At 41.6% G+C, this 19,659-nt stretch overlaps 1 protein-coding gene across 4 annotated transcripts in view; it reads left to right on the forward strand.

Annotated features, from left to right (window-relative positions):
* Nucleotides 1-19,659, forward strand: part of c22h10orf90 (chromosome 22 C10orf90 homolog) — a 282,594-nt gene that overhangs the window by 101,042 nt on the left and 161,893 nt on the right. For all 4 annotated transcript variants that reach the window (XM_059947699.1, XM_059947700.1, XM_059947698.1 and 1 more), the window contains one exon: nucleotides 15,158-15,939. In XM_059947699.1, coding sequence (XP_059803682.1) covers nucleotides 15,325-15,939 — 615 coding nt within the window. In that variant the 5' untranslated portion in view covers nucleotides 15,158-15,324. The remainder of the gene's footprint in view (nucleotides 1-15,157; nucleotides 15,940-19,659) is intronic.

Consider the following 19,659-nt stretch of genomic DNA (forward strand, 5'->3'; position numbering starts at 1 on the left):
TGATGCCCTGATTAATCAAGAACCTATCAACTTTTCTTTTAAATATACTTACCTGCCATAGCCATCTGTGGCAATGAATTCCACTAATTCACTACCCTCTGGCTGAAGAAATTCCTCCTCCTCTCTGTTCTAAATGGATGTCCTTCTATTCTGAGGCTCTGCCCTCTGGTTCTAGACACCCCCACTATAGAAAACATCCTCTCCACATTGACTGTATCTAGGGCTTTCAATATTCAATAGGTTTCAATGAGATCCCCCCCCCCCCCCAACTCATTCTAAGCTCCAGCATGTATAGGCCCAGTCCATCAAACGCTCCTCATATATTAACCCTTTCATTCCTAGAATCATTATCATGATCCTCCTCTAGACCTTCTCCAATGCCACCACATATTTTCTTAGATAAGGGGATCAAAACTGCACACAATCCTTCAAATATGGTCTGACCAATCCCTTATAAAGCCTCAGCTTTATATCTTTGCTTTTATATTCAAGTCCTCTCAAAATGAATGCTAACATTGCATTTACCTTCTTTATCACAGACTCAACCTGCAAGTTAAACTTCAGGGAATCCTGCATGAGGACTCCCAAGTCCCTTTGCAATTCTTATTTTTGAGTTTAGAAGCAAATGTTTAGAAACTAGTCTATGGTTTCATTCCTTTCACCAAAGTGCATGACCATATACTTTCCTATACTGTATTCCATCTGCCAGTTCTCCTAATCTGTCTGTCCTTCTGCAGACTCCCTGCTTTCTCAACACTACCTGTCCCTCCACCTATCTTTGTATTGTCTGGAAACTTGGCTACAGCCATCGATTCTGTTATCCACATTGTTGACTATAACATGAAAAGGTGGCTTCCCAACAATGATCCCTATGGAACACCATTAGAGACCAGTAGTAACCAGATTAGGCCCCCTTCATTCTCACTCTTTGCTTCCTGCTAGTCAACTAATCTTCTATATATGCTAGTATCTTTCCTGTAATACCATGGTCTCTTGTTAAGTAGCCTCATGTGTGCCACCTTGTCAAAGACCTTCTGAAAATCCAAGTAAACCAACAGTTTGGGGGTGGGGGTGGGGGAAGCCATCATTAAGGAAGAAATAGCAAGATGTCTGGATAGAAGTGGTTCCATCAGACAGACAGCATGGATTCTTCTTTAACAAACTTACTGGAGTTCTTTGAGGATATAATGAGTGTACTGGACAGCCAGGAACAGGTGCGCAAGTGTCTGGCAGATGGATTGCAATGTTGGTAAATAAGAGGTCATCCACTTGGGAAGAAAAAAATAGAAGATGGGATATTATTTAAATGGTGAAAGATTGCAGCATGCTGTGGTGCTGAGGGATTTGGGAATCACGAAAAGTTATTTGCAGGTGCAACAGGTTATCAAGAAGGCAAAAGGAATGTTGCCATTCATTGCTAAAAGCTTTGATTTTAAGAGCAGGGAGGTTATATTGCAACTGTAGAGGGTACTGGTGGTGCACCTGGAGAACTACATGCAGTTCTGGATTCCTTTACTTGAAGAAATGCATACCATCTTTGTAGGTGTTACAAAGGAGGTTAATGAGGTTTATTTTGGAGGTGAGGATGTTAACTTATGAGGAGAGGTTGAGTCAGCTGGGACTATACTCACTGTAATTCAGAAGGATGAAGGGAAACATAGAAACATAAAATTATGAAAAGGACAGATAATATAGAGGCAGAAAAGTTGTTCTGACTGGTAAATGAAACTAGAACTATGGGACATTATCTCAAGAATTGCAGGAATAGATTTAGGACAGGGATGAGGAGAAACTTCTTCTCCCAGAGAGTAGTGAATCTATGGAATTCTCTGCCCAGGAAAGCAGTAGAGGCTACCTCATTAAATACAGGTCTCATTAAGAAGCAGATAGATATATTGGTATAGCAGGAGAATTAAGGATTATGGTAAAAAAAAGCAGGTAGATGGAGCTTAGTTCACAACCATATCAGCAAGATCGCAGGGCAGATGGCCTAGTCCTGCTACCATTTCTTATATTACTATGTTCATATGCATTTCCTTTGTGGGTCACTTGGAATTTGTAGTCTTTATTGCAAGGTGGTTGATGTACAAAAGTCCGACTAAAATTAAGCAGGGCATTGCTGAGACACCTGAACTACATCAAAGTGTTTTGTTCTCCTTACTTGCGCAAGGATATGTTTTCATTAGAGGCAGTTCAAAGCACATTTGCATACAAAATATTGGAGGAACTCAATGGGTCAGGCATCATCTACAGAGGGAAGTGAACAGTCAACATTTTGGGTCGAGACCCTCATCAGGACTTAGAGAGGTAAGAGAGACTGCAGCTGCTGAAAAACAGGATTCCCAGCATTGTAGTCCATCTTGGGACTCAATGGTACAGCGTTATGGGTGAATGGTGTAGACCTTGGGTGAGAAGTGTAGAGTTTACAGTTTCTCCCTTAGACTATGTGAGCTTCCCTGCTTGCTCCAGTTATTTCCTTATCTCAAAGAAGTCCTGGCAGGTTAATTGACCATAAATGGCCTTTAGCTCAGATAAATTGCAAATAAATCAAAGTTGACTAGTGTTTGAGAGAGAGAAAAAAATGCAAGACTTCAGGGGGAAACGAATGAACGAATGGGAGGGATAGGAAGCTCTTTTGGGAGCCTGCAAAGATCTGATAAGATGAATGGTCTCCTTTTGTGTTGTAATAAGACTGATTCCTGGCTAAAATACTTGATGTTTAGAAGAATAAGTGTTGATCCTATTGAAAAAGTAAAGGATTCAAGGGAGCCCTCCCAGGGCTGATACTGAGTAGATAGTTCAGCTTACAAGGAAATAAGGGTGAATTTCTTCTCTCAGAGAGTTTTAAGTATTTGGAATTTCTACCCTGCAGATCTGAGAAGGTTGAGACCTTGAATGTATTCAAGGCTGAGATGCATAGATTTTTGGGCATGAAAGTGGAATTGAGGCCAAGAACAAATGATCTTATTGAACAGTTTGGGAGTCAGAGGATTAGGACAATCATCATAGATTAGACAATAGAACAGTCTGTACATTTGTCAATTATTGAAGTTGCTGCAAGAGCAGCTAATCCCTGAAGTTCTCTAAGAATGTTGTTATGAGTGATGAACAGACCTGATGGACAATGGGGTGTAGAGTTAACCATTCCCAACCCCCTTCTGAGAACTCAAACTATTGTTGTTGCTATGCTGCTCATGAGAGAGAGAGATGAAACACAGGCAAGAACATCTGCTACAGATAAGAGGGGGAGAGAGACTGTTGGTTTACTGCATTTTAACTCTTCCTGGATTATTTACCTTTCACTACAAGGACTTTACTTTGTTTGTTAACATTCCTCAGGAGATAGCAGGAGTGGCCTGATTTGATGGACACGGTCATTCAGAGTTGATGGATAGCTGAGACCCCGTGAGTGGGGATAAAAGACAGGTCTGGAGAGACATCCTTCAGACACACCAGTGGACACTGACTGAGTGTTGTGAACCCACAGAAAGGTGGGGGCTTTGGAGACCGAACCAGGAGATCGGTCAGTAAAGCTCACAGTGTTACAGCAGGGCCGGTGGGGACATGTGTGTGTGTCCACTCATGCCAGAGTGACAAATCCACCACAGAAGAACGGTCTAGCTGAAGAACAGAGGGGTCATAACTGAATGACCACAACAATACAACGGATTAAGAAAGCAACGGAAGGTTTGACTGCTGTAGCTGTAACATCTGGCTTGCTCTCTCTCCAATGATTTCAACACAACAACCATAACTACCTCAGCATTTATGAACTGAACTCTATACTTTCCTATGACAATTCATTTACCCCTAGACATCGATAGAGCTTGTTTATTATTGATTATTATTTCTACACTTTTAGGTTTATTACTGCTAACTTGTGTTATATGTATATTTGCATTATTGGTATTGTTTTGCTTATTTTACTAATAAACACCTTTAGTTTTGCTACCACCAGACTCCAATGGATACTTATGTCTTTGCTGGTCTGACACCCAGTTATGGGGTATATAACAATGTAAAAAAAGTATAAGAAAAGGAGATTGATAATGAATTAACTGAAGCTGTAAATCTCCAGAATTGATCACAGGATTTTCAGTCAGGAATTGTTTTGAGAAATAAACATAACTACAGGCTGGGAGCAGACTGGTATGTGATAAGGGACAATACCTCATGTAGCATTTTTTCAGCTTTACTAAGTGACAGTGATGCATTGGGAAGTAAGCTCACTTTAAGACCCAAGGTTGCAGGGCATAATAAATTGGAGTCAATATAGACAGTTCTATATAGTTATGTTGAAATGAAAAATAAACAACGGGCCAACTCTAAGACATTTCTTATTGCATCTAGATCTCAATGGCAGGCTGAAGAGCTTGTTATTACAATGGCAATAAAACATAATTAGAACCCATAGTTAAGACATCGAAATACTTAAATGATGAGGCCTAGTTTTCAGAAACATTGGAGAGAGTTTCTTGTGTGAATGATAAGGGGCAATCAATTTCATGTTCTCCAGACAAGAGCAGCTCAGTACCAATAGCTAAGATGCTATGTAATTGTCATTAAGTGGAAAATAAAGCTGATACTTTGCTAGCTGCAACGGAGTGAAGATGGCCGAAATGGACTGGGGGGGGGGGGGGGGAGAGAAGGAATTGGGGGGGAGAGAGAAGGAATTGGGGGGGGAGAGAGAAGGAATTGGGGGGGAGAGAGAAGGAATTGGGGAGGGGAGAGAGAAGGAATTGGGGAGGGGAGAAGGAATTGGGGAGGGGAGATTTGTCCTGGAAATAGGATTGAACACCTTACTAAAGCCTCGGACCAACACTCAGAAAGAAAGAATCCTGTGTCTGTGATTCAGAGAAAGCTGGGCACTACAGGTAGACAATATTGCACTGTATCTTGATGGAATATTGTGCAAGCTATGAGAACTTGTACTTCGTTGGTCCAACTGGGAGTTTAATTAATGCTGACTATACCTTTCATTACTTCCCCAAAGTGTGATTTTAATAGAAGTGTGAATTAGAAAAAATTTTGGTAGTACAGATTTTTTCCTAGTTTCACTCTACTATGTTCCAATTAGGGCAGATTGCCCTAATACAGTGATGAAAGTTTTCTTTCTTTGGCTGCTACATGGCAGCAGGAAGAGCCAAGCCTTTTTATTATAAAGCAGACAAGCATAATGAGCTCAAGCTTTCAAAGGGCAGGCAGCTGACTGCTACAAGCTCCCATAATTGTCTGCAATTTGGAATAACAGGCATTTGCAAAGGCAAATGTAATCCCTAAAAAAAATGACATCCTGAGAGAATCGAGCACCAAACGGTTTACTGGAGAGACTCAATGCGTCCAACAGCATCTGACTTGGAAAAGGAATTGTTGATGTCTTGGGTTGAAATCCTGCTTCATGATTTCCAATTGAAACACCAACAATTCCTTTCTCCCTCTCAGATGTGCTTGACCTACTGAGTTCCTCCAGCAGATTGCTGCTCCAGACTCCAGCACCTGCTGTCTTTTGCATCTCCTTCCTGAGAAGCTTGACTTTGAAGAAAATGAGATGGATTTTGTATTCATGGAGATCCACACATTGATTCGTCATTGGAACACGACAAGTAGTTGGCAAAATAATAACTCTTTAGATCAAATATGCCTCTCTGACAACAATAATTGTTTCATAGGATCCTAAAGACAATAAGATTTTATTTTCTTTAATTTCTCAAACCAACCGGCCACTTGGGGGCAGCATCAAGTTGCTTTGAACTAAGGGTGGTGAGCTTGGAAATTTCCTGGACTGGCCATCTTCCCTAGATTTTGTTGTCCACCAGCTGTGAGGATCTTTCAGATTTTCCTTTATATTTTTTTCATGAAAGGTCATCCTTCATGCAATGTGAGAGTTAGGGGCAAACATTCTGGAATGTAGCCCTTGGGAACTTTTGGGTTTCTGCTCAATGAATGAAAATTGGTTTAGCAGATTAACTTGATAATAATATTAAAAATATCACAATCATGGTCATGCAATCACTGCCAGAAATTGGAGTACATTCTTCATCTGTTAAGTATCAACATGTTGCATATTTTGAAGATTAAAGGTAAATAACAACGAAGTGTACATGGTCATCATGTTATAGGTACCTCCTGAACCTAATTCCTCTGTTCTTCAGCTGTCCATCGATTTCGATGTTGACTATGCTGAGAGTTTAGTCTCTGCAGGCACATTTATGGGCCAATTCAGAAACTCTACTCCAACACGCCTTGCACAGTAATAAGAAAGACGGTGTCATGCCCCCATCATACAGTCTCTCTGGGCTTCCAAATCTGATGCTAAGTGGTACACAGGCGTGTAACAGAATTACCGGATAAGGAAGCTGCCCCGCAGTGACAACTAACTAGTCTAGTGATGCCATCCGTTGACCAGCACGCTGGTTCCTCTGCATGCCACCAAGGTGGCTGTACCATTGACCCTTTTGGATTCATCTGCCACAGACACCATCAGACGCCCTGTTGCCGGCATCCTCACTGGGTGCAGCCTTTGCCTGAAGAGGCATAACCTACAAAGTAGCAAAGGCATGCTTACCTCCTTGACTTAGCTACCCACAAGTTTACTACTAGATCTAGTCTAGTAGTATACTGATGGAACATCACCTTCACGGCTAGGTTAGACCTTCCAGAGAATGAATCTCCACCGTACTTCGCTGATGTTCGACCCGTGTCACTCCAACGCCACAGTGAGGTGCCAAGGTAGGATTTTGTAGGAGCCTGAACCTAGTTAGGTATCTACTGAATGTACGTTCATGGTCTTCTGCTGCTGTAATCCATCCACTTCAAGGTCTGATGTGTTGTACATTTAGAAATTCACACCACTATTGTAACATATGCTTACCATCACAGGACTGAACGACTACAGACCTGTCGCACTGACATCTGTGGTCATGAAATCCTTTGAACGCTTGGTGTTGAACCACCTGAAGACCCTCACCAGCAGCCTGCTGGGTCCCCTGCAGTTTGCCTACCGGGCAAATAGGTCAGTAGACGATGCAGTCAACCTGGGACTGCACTATATCCTGCAACATCTGGATCGTCCTGGGACCTATGCTCAGATGCTGTTTGTGGATTTCAGTTTGGCGTTTAACACCATCGTCCCTCATACCCTCTGCTCCAAATTGTCTCCCCTCACTGTGCCACCTGACCTCTGCGATTGGATTTACAGCTTCCTGACCAACAGAAGTCAGCAGGTAAGGATGGGACAGGTCACCTCGGATACTCAAATCACCAACACCGGCGCCCCCCCCCCCCCCCAGGGGTGTGTCCTCTCTCCACTGCTGTTCTCCCTCTACACCAATGACTGCACATCCTCCAACCCCTATGTGAAACTTTTGAAGTTTGCAGATGACACCACCGTTATCGGACTCATCCAGAACAGTGATGAGTCTGCATGTCAACAGCAGGTGGACCAACTGGCGCTCTGGTGCAGTCGGAACAATCTGGAGCTGAACACGCTCAAGACAAAGGAGATGATAGTGGATTTCAGGAGACATCCCCCCGTTTTGTCCCCCCTCACAGTCCTCAGCAGCCCTGTGTCCACCATGGAGAACTTCAGGTTCCTGGGAACCACCATCTCTCAGGATCTGAAGTGGGAGTAGAACATCAGCTCCATCCTGAAGAAGGCCCATCAGCGGATCTACTTCCTGCGGCTCTTGAGGAAATATGGTCTGCCTCAGGAATTGCTGCTGCAGTTCTACACTGCAGTCATTGAGTCTGTCCTGTGCACCTCTATCACTGTGTGGTTTGGAGCCGCCACCAAGCAGGATAGAACCAGACTACAGCGCACAGTGAGGACTGCTGAGCGCATCATTGGAGCCTCCCTGCCCTCTATTGTGGACCTGTACTCTTCCAGGTTGAAGAAGAGGGCGGGGAACATCATAAAGGACTCCTCCCATCCTGCGCATGGACTGTTTGAACTGCTTCCATCTGGTAGGCGCTTCAGATCCCTCCAGACTAAGACTAATAGGCACTGGAGAAGTTTTTTCCCTACTGCGGTCACTTTGCTGAACAGTTAACTGCCGGTTAACTGTCGGCTAACTATTATTTGGATTGCACTACCTGTATGTATAATCTATATTTTCATTTATATTTATCATTATTATTGTTATGAGCAGAGAGACAACATCTGCCGGAAGTAAATTCCTTGTATGTGCACAGGTACTTGGCGATTAAAGTCTGATTCTGATTCTGATTTCAGTTACTGGCACCTTCCTATCAGTTTGAACCAGTCTGGCCATTGTCCTTTGATATCTCTCATTCACAAGGCATTTTCACCCACTGAACTGCCCCTCACTGGATGTTTTTCTTTGTTTTTTGCACCATTCTCTGTAACCTTTAGAGACTGTTGTCCATTAAACTACTGGGAGATCAGCAGTTTATATGAGATACTTGAACCACCCATCTGGCACCAACAATCATTCCAGGGTCAAAGTCATTTAGATCACATTTCATCCCCATTCTCATGTTTAGCCCAAACAACATTTGAACCTCTTGACCATGTAGGCATGCTTTTATGCATTGAATGCTGCCACATGAATAGCTGATTAGGTATTTGTATTAATAAGCAAGCATACAGGTGTACCTAATAAAGCGGCCATGGGATTGCATGCTAGTGTTTCAATGGGCAGCCTCTTTCATTTTCAAGATACATGTCAATTCTGAGATCCTTCATTGTGCCATTTTATATAATGGTTAGGTGTTTTAGAAGTTTCAAATTCGGGGTGGGTGTGGGGGTGGTTTGGAGATTATAGACTGGCTACTTTCAAATTCATTTCCCACAAACTGACACTAAACATTGTTTGTGAACAGATTATCATTTAATTTTTGACAACTTCTAAATAAAAACACTGATAAAATAAATGGCATGAATTTGGCTGCAATATTAACGTGAAGACTACCTCAAACAGTAGCTACAAAATAAACTTAATCAGAACACCTGACACCTGCATCCCTGCAGTAAACATGAAAGTCTGGAAATGGTTGACTGAGTTCCAAACTGAGGTGGGTTGGGCAATTTTGTAGTTTTTGCTATTAAGCAAGATATTAAGATAACTGAGCTTATGACATTGAACCATATTCCAGACTAAAATTGGCTAAATAAAGTTAGTGCATTTAGAAGCAAATGTGTTTAATACTGTGTTAGTCATTACCAATCAATATTAATATCCATAAAGAATTAAGGTGACTGTTTTATGTGAATGGGAGATAAATGAGAGAGAGAGAGAGAGAGAGAGAGAGAGTGGTGTTGTGGGATCCCTGGGCAATTAGGTAATTCAACTGATTACACTGAATTGCTCCCTGAATACTTTTGGGTGTATCTTATGGATTTTGGGTTGCTAATCGTGAAAATCACCATGAATTTTCTCTTTCACGCATCACTTTTTAAAAAAAAATGTTGCATATACCTGTTATTTCAATTCATAGTTCAAGTTAGAATAACCCATGTCAAGATTAAGAAATGTAGCTTTGTAGGTTCATAAACAGGTCATTAATGATAGGCAGCTCAAAGAGCTAGTAGGACTGGAGAAAATCGAATGGAAGGCTTACAAGGATATTGTTGAAAAGATTCTTGGCAACTACAGACCATCAAACTACATGCTTCAAGCATACAAAACCATGAAGTGCAGCATGTCACTAAAGATTTATTTTCTGCATTCCCACTCTGCATTTTCCTGCAAGCCTCGGCACTGTCAGTGACAAGCTTGGTGAAAGGTTTCTCCAGGATTTTGTGGTTGTAGACAAACAGTATCAGAGCAATTGGAATCCATTAATGCTGGCTGATTATCATTGGACACTTATGCAAAAAACCTCAGACACTGAGCACAAATGAAAATCATCAATTAAACACTTTATCTAAGTTGAACTATTACAAAGCATCAGCAGTGTTATGTAATTAAACACATTATATTCAATAAAAGTTAATTTCTTGTTTCCCCGAAGCTCCATGTGATACAAGTAGTCCGAAATTATATTTGTGTTCGGCTTCAAGCAGTTTATCATAATCACAACAAAACTCCAAGGAAGCAACACTAACAAAAAAAATTGTTATCCAGTGTTATTTTATGAATATTTTCAGCATGTGCTTTTATCCCAGGGCAGCAATACCTAATACGAGACAGCTTGGTGCTATATACTCAGTGGCCACATTTTTATGTACAAATATCTAATCAGCCAATCATGTGGCATCAATCTAATGCATAAAAGCATACAGACACGGTCAAGAGTTTCAGCTGCTGTGCAGACCAAATATCAGAATGGTGATTTTGACTATGGAATGATTGTTGGTGCCAGGCAGGGTGGTTTGAGTATCTCAGATGATCTCCTGGAATTTTCTCACACAACAGTCTCGAGAGTTTATGAGAAAGGTGCAAAAGACAAAAACATCTTCTGAGTAGCGGTTCTATGGGCAAAAGCACCTTGTCAATGTCAATGAGAGAGGTCAGAGGAGTACGGCTAGACTGGTTCAAGCTGACAAGAAGGCAACATCAACTCAAATAACTACACATTGCCAAAGTGGTGTGCAGAAGGGCTGCTTTGAATGCACAACACTTCAAAGCTTGAAGAGTATAGGCTACAGCTACAGAAGACCACCGACATAAACTCTATGGCCACTTACAGGAATTCCCTAATAAAGTGGCCACTGAGTGTACATGCAGGAGGTATGAGTCCTCCACATTGACTCTAAACCCCATGAAGTCTCTTAGCATTAGGTTGTGTAGAAGAACCTCTTGATTACCACCTCCCCTTCTCTCAACTGATGAATCAGTACTCCTCCATATCGAACAGCACTTGGAAGATTTATTAATACACAAGGGCTTAGAATGCACTCTGGCTGGGAAACTCTGAATGTCTATAAGCAACAGTGGCTTGTTAGCAAGAACTCCAGTCAAGTGTTGAAGAGCATAGTTGCCTGAGTGTCTGCAGTTGGTGATGAATGAATTAACCCAAGGAATTAGCCGATTTGACCTCATCCCCACTAACATATTTGTAGAAGATGGATCTCTGCATGATAAGGTTATTAGGAGTGACCAGTACCTAGTCCCAGCTTCTGCAGTGAGAACCCTTTAATCATGGTTTGTAGCATCACACTCAGGCTACATTAGATAGATTCAGTTCAGAGCTGACAGCTGAGGCTGAGCATCAACCAGTGGCTATGGATCACTTGCTGCTGTAAGAATGTACAGTATCCCACCAGAAACATGGTCCAACATACCAACTTTTCCACACTATTCCCAGGCCAGGAGATCAACGAGAATGTAATGAGCTCTTCAGGCCTACGTGGGGTGCCAGAGAACATCGGGCTCTGAGGCTTTTAAAGCCCCTGAATTGGGTAATTGTTGTTTAAGGGGAGTCATTAATTGTTTAGAGTTCCTTGTGTTTTTCTCCAGTGATTCGCTGTTTGCAATGTGGTCTCCTGGTGCTTTCTATTTAAGGTTCTTAAGTTTATTTTGATAGGCTAGGGGATTCCATGTTAGTTGTAGTAATTAAGTGGACACCTGATTACTGTTAATTGTGGGGTCCTAGTTTTGAGAATGTTATTTCTTTCGATGTTGCTCAGCCGAGCCACTGATGTTCTTTTGTGGTTATGATGAATAAACTCTCACCACCGTCTCTACATCAAAGTCTGTCTTTCCTCCGCACTTGGGTTTTGATATTGCTAGCATATATCGGGACAGAGAGGTGCAGAATACTGAGAGTAGCACCAGGCATTATAACACGGATGAGGTTTAACCTTGTAAGACCGTATTCTAATCAATAAAATCAAAAGGTCCGCAGTCTTACCATGTCTAGTTATAAATAGTAGTGGACAATTAAACTACTGATTGGAAATAAAAACCCCAAGAACATATCTATCCTTGATGATGATGTGGACTGACATGTAGGTGATAATGACAAATATAAACTATTTCAGCTTGGTGCCAAAAGATTATCCATCTCAGCTTCCTCTTGACCCCCAGCCCCAGCATCATTGATGCAAGTCTTAGCCAATTCAATTTGATCAACATGATAAAAAAATGACTAAAAGCAATGGGTACAGCAGAGGTGATAGGAACAGACAATATTTAAATGATAATATTGAATATCTGCACTTCAGAGCCAGCTGCTCCTCTCGTCAAAGAGCTTCAGTACAGTTAGAGTTGGCACTCAGCCAAGGAAGTTAATGCATTTTTTACAAAATGCAGGGGAAACCCAAAAGAAAGAGTAAAGCAAAAATAAACAAAACACCCAGGTGACTAGATCAGCTAAAGCTGTCTCGTGAAAGCAGGTTTAAAGCTGGTATCATGTGGTGATTAACTTCCCTCCTGACACACATTTACAAAGCAAATGTCAGGATTGTGTTGGAATACTTTCCATTCATCTGGATGAGCACCGTGGCAGCGATGCTCAGCAAGCCCAAGACCCTCCAAATCAAAACAGCACCACTTGATTTGCACCTCTTAACTACATTAAACATTCTTCCCTACATCACCAACTCACAGAAGCTGCAGTATTTATCTCCTCACTGCTGTTACTTGATTGGGCCTTTCCAACAGTATAACCTAAACTCACGCAAACTACTGCCAAAGGGATACAGAGAACAGGAGAGCATCCATAACGGCATAAGACTTTGGAGCAAAATAAAGCCATCTGGCTCATTGAATCTATTCTGCTATTTGATAATGGCTGATCTGTTTTCCCTTCAACTCATTCACTTATCTATTCCCCATAATCTTTCAGGTCCTGATTTATCAGGAGTCTATCAACCTCTGTTTTAAATACACTCAATGACCTGGCCTCCACAGCTGCCTGTGGCAAAAAAAATCTACAGATTCACCACCCTCTGACTAAAGAAATACTTCCTCATCTCCATTCTATGTGGACGTCCCTCTATTCTGAGGTTATGCCCTCTGGGCCTAGACTCCCAGCTACAGGAAACATGCTCTCCACATTCATTCTATCTAGGCCTTTCAACATTCAACAGGTTTCAATGAGATTTGCCTTTATTCTAAATTCTAGTGAGTACAGGCCCCTGAGCCATCAAATGCTCCTCATATAGTGATGCACCATCAATAACTCACTCTGAGACGTAAAGGCGAGATGTCGGCTTTTATTGACTGGAAGAAGGAACAAGCAGTGAGTGACCACCATACTACATCCTGGAGACTGAGAGGCCGGGCTCAGGCCTCAATCGCCTTTATACCGGGGTCTGTAGGAGGAGCCACAGGAGCAGTCAGCAGGGGGCGTGTCCAGACAGGTATATGTAGTTCACCACATATAGTAAGTCTTTCATTCATGGTTTCATTTTCGTGAACCTCCTTTGAGCCTTCTGCAATGTCAGCACATCCTTTCTTAGATAAGGGGCCTAAAACTGCTCACAATACTCCAAGTGAGGCCTCACCCGTGCGTTATATAGCCTCTGCACTACATCCTTGCTGACCTTACCAGCCATAGCGATATCAGATTAAATGACTAAAGTCAGTTTACATGTAATTATGTTTCTCACTTTGTGGTTTACAATTGTGTTTTGGTGAGATTTCTTCCATCCTCAGTATTTTCTAATGCTTGTTTTGTTCATGCTGGTAGAAGGCCTTGAACAAAAGCAAGCCGGGTGTTATATCAACTGACAAGTCTTCAAAAGTCTCTGAGGAACTGTCAGTGAGATGAACATCAAAATGTTGCAGATCTGAAATATTAACTCTCCAATCTGACTTGCTTTTCTTTTAGACGTGTTTCTTGCTTAGAACAAAACCTAGACCATTATGGACTGAAGATATTTTGTTATCTGGTTGACTATGGATTCATAGAGTCATTTGCCGTGCAGACAGGCCTTTTGGTCCAAATGGTGTAAGCTGACCAAGATTCCTGTCTAAGACCCTCCCATTTGCCAGCATTCCCCGAAACTAGGTGTCCCCAATCTGGGGTCTATGGACCCCTTGGTTAATGGAAAGTTTCCATGGCATAAAAAATGATTGGAAAAACCCCCTACCCTAAACATTTCCTATCCATGTTCCTATCCAAGTGCCTTTGAAATGTTGTTAATGTACCTGCCTCAATCAATTCCTCTGACAGTTTATTCCATATACTGACCACCAGAATAAGGTGCAAAATATATTGCCTCTCGAGTTTCTATTAAATCTCTCCCCTCTCACCCTAAACCTAGGTTTCTGAGTTCCACTCTGGGATAAAGACTGTATGCATTTGTTTATGGTTGGCATATGGATATGCATTCTCCTTATCTGTACCCATCATGACTATATACACCTCTATCGCTTCAGTTTCCCACAGTTCAATGAATAAAGTCAAACCTGCTTAACTTCTCTCCTTAACTCAGTCCCTTGAGTCCCAGCAGCACCATTGCCAATCTCCACTGCACTCATGTAGTGTTCAGAAAAATTAAGTCTTGCTAAATCAGAAGCAAACCCCTGAAGCAAATAAATAAACTGCACGTAGTAATATTAGTCGGTAAGGAATTACCAAAGAATTTAAAAGCAAATCTATTTATAAAATAAATAAGATATTTATATCAAAATTCATATGATTTTGCAAAACAACTGTAGTATATATAGCATGTTTGGATTGAAAATAGCAACACAAAATAAAATAAAGAAGTAATTCAACCTAAAAAGATAACAGTTCCATTCTGAATGGAACCCATGTGATCTCTGCCTTGAATTCTAACAGAGCTGTCTTTTGTTCATTATGAGGGAAGACTTTCTTGGCTATTTCCCGCATGACTTGAAAATTTTCCGATGGTTATAAACGTATGATGAGTAAACAAGTTTTAAGTGTAGTCAAAGCTGGAAAACAATTTATATACTTTATTGGGTCAACTTGTATAATGCTTATGCAGACTGAGCAAAGCTATAAAGCCTTCATAGCGTAATCAATCCCAAAGCAAGTGAGCAGATTGGGTTACAAAGCTTCTTCGCGTTATAAAACATTTATTTGCATCAACTGTTCTCTCGTTCAGCAGATAAAAGCCACATCCTGCATTGGAAATGAAGGTATGTGTATTTGTTAGAGTTATAACATGGTAATTTATCAGGGAATGACCCTAAGGAATGATCTGTTTTTGTTGCATTTGATCACATTAACAAAGTTGGCATTTATCAGTAATGGAATACAATGTGTTCTTCATTCTTAGGTTCTGCAGATGCTCCTGTTTTGTATCTGGGTTGAACACTGGAGCTGAGTCTCTACCTGAAAGAATTTTACTTCCTGATCAGATCATCAAAAAAGCAGAATATGAAATACTGTAATGAACCTGTGATATTCTAAAATAACTGATGTTTATTTCATGAATTCAGAACAATGGAGCTGTCTATTGAATGTGTGCCTACATCTTACAAAAGTGAAGAATATAAGAGCAGCTACTGGGATTTTATGATGTCTCAGGTGAAGATTTTGCCATCCAGGCCTTTTATGGCAAACATTAGTTTGGAAAATATTTCACTGCAGGCACAAAAGACACAAAAAGGGGTCACAGGGGACTTCAGAAAAAGAGCTGCTTCACCAGCTTCACAACGTGTATCAATGCCAGAACTGTCGAGTGATTACATTACATACACGGGAAGTCTGAACAACCAGAATGTAAATGACAAACTTGGCTACAGCGAAGGACTGAATCAGTGTTATTCAGGTTCTACAAAGTACATGTCTAAATTGAACTATTCAGATAAGCCTTTTGCAACCACTGCCCAGAGAACCCAAGATTCCACAGTTTACAGAACAACCAATGCTGAAATTGATTTTGGTGCAAGAACTGAGAAAGTACAAATAAAAGACTCCTGTGTACAAAGGAAACAGTATATTACACCAGTCACATCTGATACGGTAAAATGCCATCAATTACCCAAGCGATGTTTTGCAACTTATATCAACAATGAAAAATATGATAATAATACACCAGTATGGTACTGCACAGAGGTAAGCCTAGAAATAAAGTACAGATTGTAATTCAATGATATTGAGAATAATATTAATAATGTTCTCCTGTAGACAGAGAATCATTTGTGGTTTCAGCCGACATTCTAATTTGTTTTTTATACCATTACATTTATAATTGTGGATATTAAATGGAGACAATTCTTCACCATTATAATCATTGATTATTATAGTGAAGTATTGTCTCCATTTAAATTAAATTTCCAATCTCAAAATGGAATGTAGTTATCCCTCAGGGACCAAAGGGGTAATTTAAACATGGATGGAGGGAATATGATCAAGATCCGAAATGACTACTTTACATTAGTATTCACCAGAGAGAAGGATGTGGAGGCTGGTGAAGTAAGGAAGTTCTGGGACATGTCTATATAAGGAAAGGGGAATTGGCATGGTTTAGGGTGGATGACATCCCTAGGGTCTGACGGTATCTAACACTGAATGCAAAGGGAAGAAAGAGTGGAGACTGCTGGAGTTCTGACAGATTTTTTCAATTTTTGTTAGCCACGGGGGAATGTTGTTCCATCGCCGAAAAAGGGGCAGAAGAAATCAGAATGAGAATGTGTAGGCCAGTGAGCCTTACGTCAGTGGTAGGGAAGTTGTTGGAGATGATTTTGATGAACATGACTTAATTCACTTAGGGTAACAGGGAATTTTTAAGAGAGGATAACCACAAGAGATTCAGTTGACAGTGGAAGTCCAGAGCAACACAAAGAAAAAGCTGGAGGAATTTAGCAGGCCAGGCAGCATCTATGGAAATGAATAAACATTTGACGATTCGAGCCAAGACTCTTCATCGGGACCTGAAAGGAAGGAGGAAGATGCTAAAATAAGAAGGTGGGGCAAGGGGAAGGAGGTCAAGATAGAAAGTGATAGGTGACGCCAGATGGATGGGGGGGTGGGGTTGGGGAATGAAGTAAGAAGCTGGGTGGTGATAGGTGGAGAAAGGCTGGATAAGAAGGAATCTAATAGGAGAGGAGAGTGGACCATGGGAGAAAGGGAAACTAGATGGACATGGGGGAGGGTGATAGGCAGGTAAGGAGAAGAGGTAACAGGCCAGAGTGGAGAACTGAGAAAGAAGGAAGGGGGAGGAGAAAGTTCTAGAAGATAGAGTACTGATGTTCATGCCATCAGGTTACCTAGATGGAATATGAGGGTTTGCTCCTCCAACCTGAGAGTAGCCTCATCACGGAGAAGAGGAGGCCATGGACACACATGTTGGAATAGGAATGGAGATAAGAATTAAAATGGTTGGCCAGTGGGAAATTCTACTTTCTGCTGATGGAACGGAGATGCTGGACAAAGCAGCTCCCAAATCTATGTCAGGTCTCACACACCGGGAGCACTGGACACAGCAGATGACCCCAACAGATTAGCAAGTGAAGGGTTGCCTCACTTGGAAGGACTGTTTGGGGCTCTGAATGGAGGTGAGGGAGGAGGTGAATGGACAGGTGTAGTACTTCTGCAGCTTGCAGGGATAAGAACCAGGAGGGAGATTAGTGGGGAAGAATGAATAGACAAGGGAATCTTGGAAGGAGTGATCTCTGCGAATAGCAGATGTCGGGGGAGATAAAGTTGTGTTTGGTGGTGGGGCCCTGTTGAAGCTGGTGGAAGTTGTGGAGAATGATTTATAGGATGTGGAGGCTCATGCGATTGTAGGTGAGGACAAGAGGAACTCTACCTCTTTTAAGGAAGCGGGAAGATGGGAAGAGCGTGGATGTCTGGGAAATGGAGGAGATGCCGGTGAGGGCGGCATTAATGGAGAAAGAAGGGAGCCCCGTTTTTTGAAGATGTCCTGGAAAGGAAATCCTCATCCTAGGTCACAGATGCAGTGGAGATAAAGGATCTGATAAAAGGGAGCAGCATTTACACAGAAAAGAGTTATAGTCAAGATAGCCACGGGAATTGGTAGCTTTATAAAATATATTGGTAGACGGTTTGTCTCCTGAGATGCATTTAGAGAGATTGAGAAAGGGGAGAGGGGTACCAGAAATGGGACAAATGAATTTAAGGCCAGTTTGGAAGTTGTAGGCAAAGCTGCTGAAATTGATGATCTCAGCATGGGTGCCTGAAGCAGCTCCAATGAAGTTGTCAATGTAGCACAAAAAGAATTGGGAAGTAATCTGGGAAGGCTTGGCATGTGGACTATTCTACACTGTCAACAAAAACACAGGCATAGCTAGGACCCATGTGGGTGTCTACGGCTACACCTTGAGTTTGGAGAAAATGGGAGGAGCTAAAACAGAAATTATTGAGGCTGAGGACCAGTTCCACCAGACATTGGAGGGTGATGGTGGAGGGAACTGGTTGGGTATGTTGTCAAGAAAGAAGCAGTCAGCTTTAAGGATTTCTTGATGGAGGATATAAGTGTATAGGGACTGGATACTTCCAGTATATGGACTGGACTAGCCAATGTATAGGATCTGGATAATTAGGAGAAGTCAGTATGGTATTATGCAGAGGAGATCCCATCTCACAAATTAGGTTGAGATTGTTGAACAGGTAACTCAGAAAACTGATGAAGGCAGAGTTGCAGATGTGGTTTTCATGGACTTCAGGAAGGCCTTGCACCAATACCTTCTGCGTGGTGGACTGGTCCATAGGGTTAAGGAAAACTGGATCCAAGATTAGCTCGATGATTAGTGGCAGAGAGTAGTAGTGGATGAGTGCCCTTTTGACGAAGTCTGTAACAGAGATGTACCATAGGGATTGGGACGGGAACATTTTTTGTTTGCAATTGTCATGGATGAGAATGTAAGTGGGTGTCATTATAAGCTTAAGAACAAATTGATCACAATAATGCAATTTAAGGATACTTGGGTAATAGATCAGCTGGAAAGTTGGGTGCAATGATGGTAGATGGAATTTAATCCAGAAAATTACAATATAATGTATTTTGGAAAGTCAAATTCTGGTCAGTCATATAGAGTAAACAAAAGGAACCTTAGGAGCATCAGTGTATAGAAGGGACTTTGAGTGCAAGTCCACAGTTCACTGAAAGTGGTGACACCAGTAGAAAGAGTAATGAAGAAGGCATTCGTCGTGTTTGCCTTCTAAGGCCAAGGCATTGAGTATAGGAGTTGGACTGTCATGTTGTAACTGTACAAAATATTGACTGGACAACATTTGGAGTATTATATATGGTTCTGGTTGCCACTTCGAGAAAGAATATGGTACAAATTCAGAGTGCAGGAAAGATTTATAGGGATGTTGCCTGGTATGGAATCATAGGTCAACCAGCATAGAATCAGGCCCTTTGGCCCAACTGGTCCATGCCAATCAAGGTGACCTATCTAAGCTAGTCCCATTTGCCAGCCTTTGGTCAGAAACCTTCTAAACTTTTCCAATCCATGTACTTGTGTTTTATTATACCTGCCTCAACCATTTCCTCTGACAGCTTGTTCCACATTCTTAGATCCCATTGTGCACAAAAGTTGCTCCTAAATTCCTCTCGATTCTTCTCCCCCTTCACCTTAAACTGATGTCTTCTTGTTTTAAACTTTTCTATTCAAGGAAAAAGACCCGATCTGTGCCCCTCATGATTTTATACACATCTATAAAACTATAAGACCTCAAGATATAGGACCAGAACATGGTCATTCAGCTCATTGAGTCTGCTCCCCATTTGATCATGGCTGATTTATTTTTACCCTCTCAACCCCATGTTCAGCCTCTAACCTCTAACTGATCACCTATAAGTCTCCT

This window comes from Hypanus sabinus, chromosome 22 (assembly GCF_030144855.1).
Source record: "Hypanus sabinus isolate sHypSab1 chromosome 22, sHypSab1.hap1, whole genome shotgun sequence".
NCBI lineage: Eukaryota > Metazoa > Chordata > Chondrichthyes > Myliobatiformes > Dasyatidae > Hypanus > Hypanus sabinus.